The sequence below is a fragment of the Wolffia australiana genome, chromosome 6 (genome assembly GCF_029677425.1).
Source record: "Wolffia australiana isolate 7733 chromosome 6, ASM2967742v1".
In the NCBI taxonomy this organism is placed as follows: Eukaryota; Viridiplantae; Streptophyta; class Magnoliopsida; order Alismatales; family Araceae; genus Wolffia; species Wolffia australiana.
The window spans coordinates 2600100-2602627 of record NC_135840.1 but is presented as its reverse complement, the minus strand read 5'-3'; the positions used below and the strand labels follow the sequence as shown (position 1 = coordinate 2602627).

At 44.1% G+C, this 2528-nt stretch overlaps 1 protein-coding gene across 1 annotated transcript; it reads left to right on the top strand.

Annotated features, from left to right (window-relative positions):
* Positions 1-238: 238 nt before the first annotated feature.
* On the top strand, positions 239-1554 carry LOC144704701 (uncharacterized). The gene is made up of 3 exons (XM_078577216.1): positions 239-483; positions 564-732; positions 801-1554. The coding sequence occupies exons 2-3, from the start codon at positions 601-603 to the stop codon at positions 1005-1007; spliced, it is 339 nt and encodes a 112-aa protein (XP_078433342.1). The 5' UTR covers positions 239-483; positions 564-600; the 3' UTR covers positions 1008-1554.
* Positions 1555-2528: the final 974 nt, after the last annotated feature.

Below are 2528 nucleotides of genomic sequence, written 5' to 3'. Positions count from 1 at the left end.
GACATAATTGGGCAGACAGCGAGTGTCTTCAATGCCCTAAAGGAGAGGCAAAAATTAAAGGGTTAATAGCACGAAATGTCCGAAACTTTTTAAAAAATCTGAGATATATCCCAAACTATTTTTTTGGCACATGCCAGGCGGTTTGATCAAGGATAGAGAGAGAAAAGGGTTAATCCCAGTTATGACGTGGAATCCACCGTGGCTGCCTGGTGGATTTCCGGCAAGATTTTGACCTGGGCAGAATCCACCTGGCAGCCACGATGGATTCCACGTAAGAACTGGGATTAACCCTTTTCTCTCTATATCCTGGACGAGAGAGAGAGCAAGAGAGAGACAGACGCCATGGTTCGAGCAGTTCTTGAGAGCGGTGTTCTACGTGTCGTGCCCGACTCACAAGGAGAATCGCAAGTGGTGCAATCTCTACTGGACTGCCGCGACGACGCCAACAGCCATTGCCGCCGCCGCAAGCACCTCATTCTACAGGTTCTTCTTCTTCTTCTTCTTCTTCTTCTTCTTAGTCTTCTTCTTCTTCGTCTTCTTCGTCCTGATCGGGGGGATTGCAGGTGGTCCGATCTTCGTACCAGGCCGCTGTACAGATCGATGGCACGAACGGGGTCGGGAAGCTGTTCGGCGAGAAGGACGACGACATTCAAGTCTACCGCACGAACCGGGTCAGGATCTACTATCTCCATAGCCGACACGAACAAGCGATACTTTTCTATCAGCTGCAAGGTGAGGTAATTTCCCGAGGAATTGAAATTTGTACAGGAATTTGAACTGATTTGAGATTGGGGTTGTAGCTCATGCCCGAGGAAGAACATGGCCGGCTCCGCCACCATCTCCGCGACTCTTCCTTCTCGCACGCCGTCGGGTTCGACGGCGACGACTTCCCCCGTGAGCAGGGCAAGGGGGATAAGCGGAAGGCCAAGTTTCCAAGGAGATCGCCCATGTTTCAATCGTTGTTGACCTGCGGAAATCTCGAGCAGGGATCTGAAAGTGGAATCTGATCGTCCAGGATGCTTCTCGCGCGGGTGATTTTTCCCCATTCTTTGATTCTGCCGCGCTTGTAGGACGGCAACACAGATGAACAATTTTGGATCCGATTTCCTAGAGTGATCTCGCCGAGCCGCGGCGACTGCGTTTGCGAAAGCTTCTTCGATCGTCGGCCGGAGCTTGCGACGGTTTCTTGGCAAATTGTGTGGCAGATGAACGGCGGAGACGATGGAATGAACAGTCTCTTCTTCCTGGTGGTCTCAGCTCATTCGCGAATAGGCCTAGATCTTTCTTATGTGTCGCTCAAATCATATCGATCTCCTTCTCTTTTCTCTCTATCTATATCTCTTGGTCTCTCTCTCCCTCCTCTTTTTCACTCACTCGCTCTTTCTCTCTCTTTCACTCTCTCTCTCTCTCTTATCCCTCGCTCTTTCTCTCTCTTTGTCGGCCTCTCTCTCTCTCCCTCTTCTCGTTCTTTGGGTCTCTCTTTCACTCTGTCTTCCTCTTCTCTCTCGCTTCCTCTCTCTATATTTTCTTTGTCTTGGTCTCTCTCTCTCCCTTTCTTTCTCTCGCCCTCTCTGCCTTTCTCTCTCCTTCCGCTCTCTACCCTTCTCTCTCTCCCCCTCCTCTCTACCTCTCTCTCGCTTTCCCTCCCTCCCTCGCTCGCACTCTCCGTTGGATTCCGCCCAGGTCAAAATCTGGCCGAAAATCCACCTGGCAGCTACGATGGATTCCACGTCATAACCGGGATATGTCGGAGTCTACTTAGAGAGTTTGGGATAAACCGTGCCAAAAAAATAGTTTGGGATATATTTCAGATTCTTGAAAAAGTTTGGGACATTTCATGCTATTAACCCAAAATTAAATGGCTATGATTGCTCCAAAATCAAAAGGTGAATCTAATTTTAATGTAGTTCAATCTTTACCCCCATCCATCCCACATCTATAAATGGACCCCCTTCCCATACTAGTTTTTGTTTTTTTAACTGTGATCAACAAAGTGATTTGCTCATTCAAAATATTTAATTATTTTGTTCTTAAATCTCAATATCAAGGGACTCAAGGATCAACGTTTAGATGGGGACTCTTAAAAAGAGATCACCACTCAATCTGTTGGGCAAGGACAATGAAAAATCACGGGCATCTATAATTAATTATTATTTGTCACTATAAAGTTAACTTAATATACCTTAAATTATTCTATACAAATTTGGATCAATTAGTCTAAATAGGACTAATATTTTCATATCTTTGTAGAATTGTTTTAAATTAATTTTCATTATTTCGCTTTTAAAGTACAGTTATTTCCTAAAAATAGTAAACTTCAACTCCACTAATTCGTTACTTTCTCCAAATAGATTACACCCTAAGTCGTTCTATGCTCATAATGAAAATTACAAATATTTTGCATACTTCAAAAACCTTAAATGATATTATTCACATTAATGCCTGGTTTATAAACACAGAAGTAAAATTAAAAAAATAAATTCACCTATCATAGTTTGATTCAACCTATTCATAAATTGAGATATCTT

Coding starts and splice junctions, on each gene's coding strand:
- LOC144704701 (XM_078577216.1), top strand. CDS start 601: ATGGCACGAACGGGGTCGGGAAGCTGTTCGGCGAGAAGGACGACGACA. Junction 733..800: donor ACTTTTCTATCAGCTGCAAG/GTGAGGTAATTT, acceptor TTGGGGTTGTAG/CTCATGCCCGAGGAAGAACA.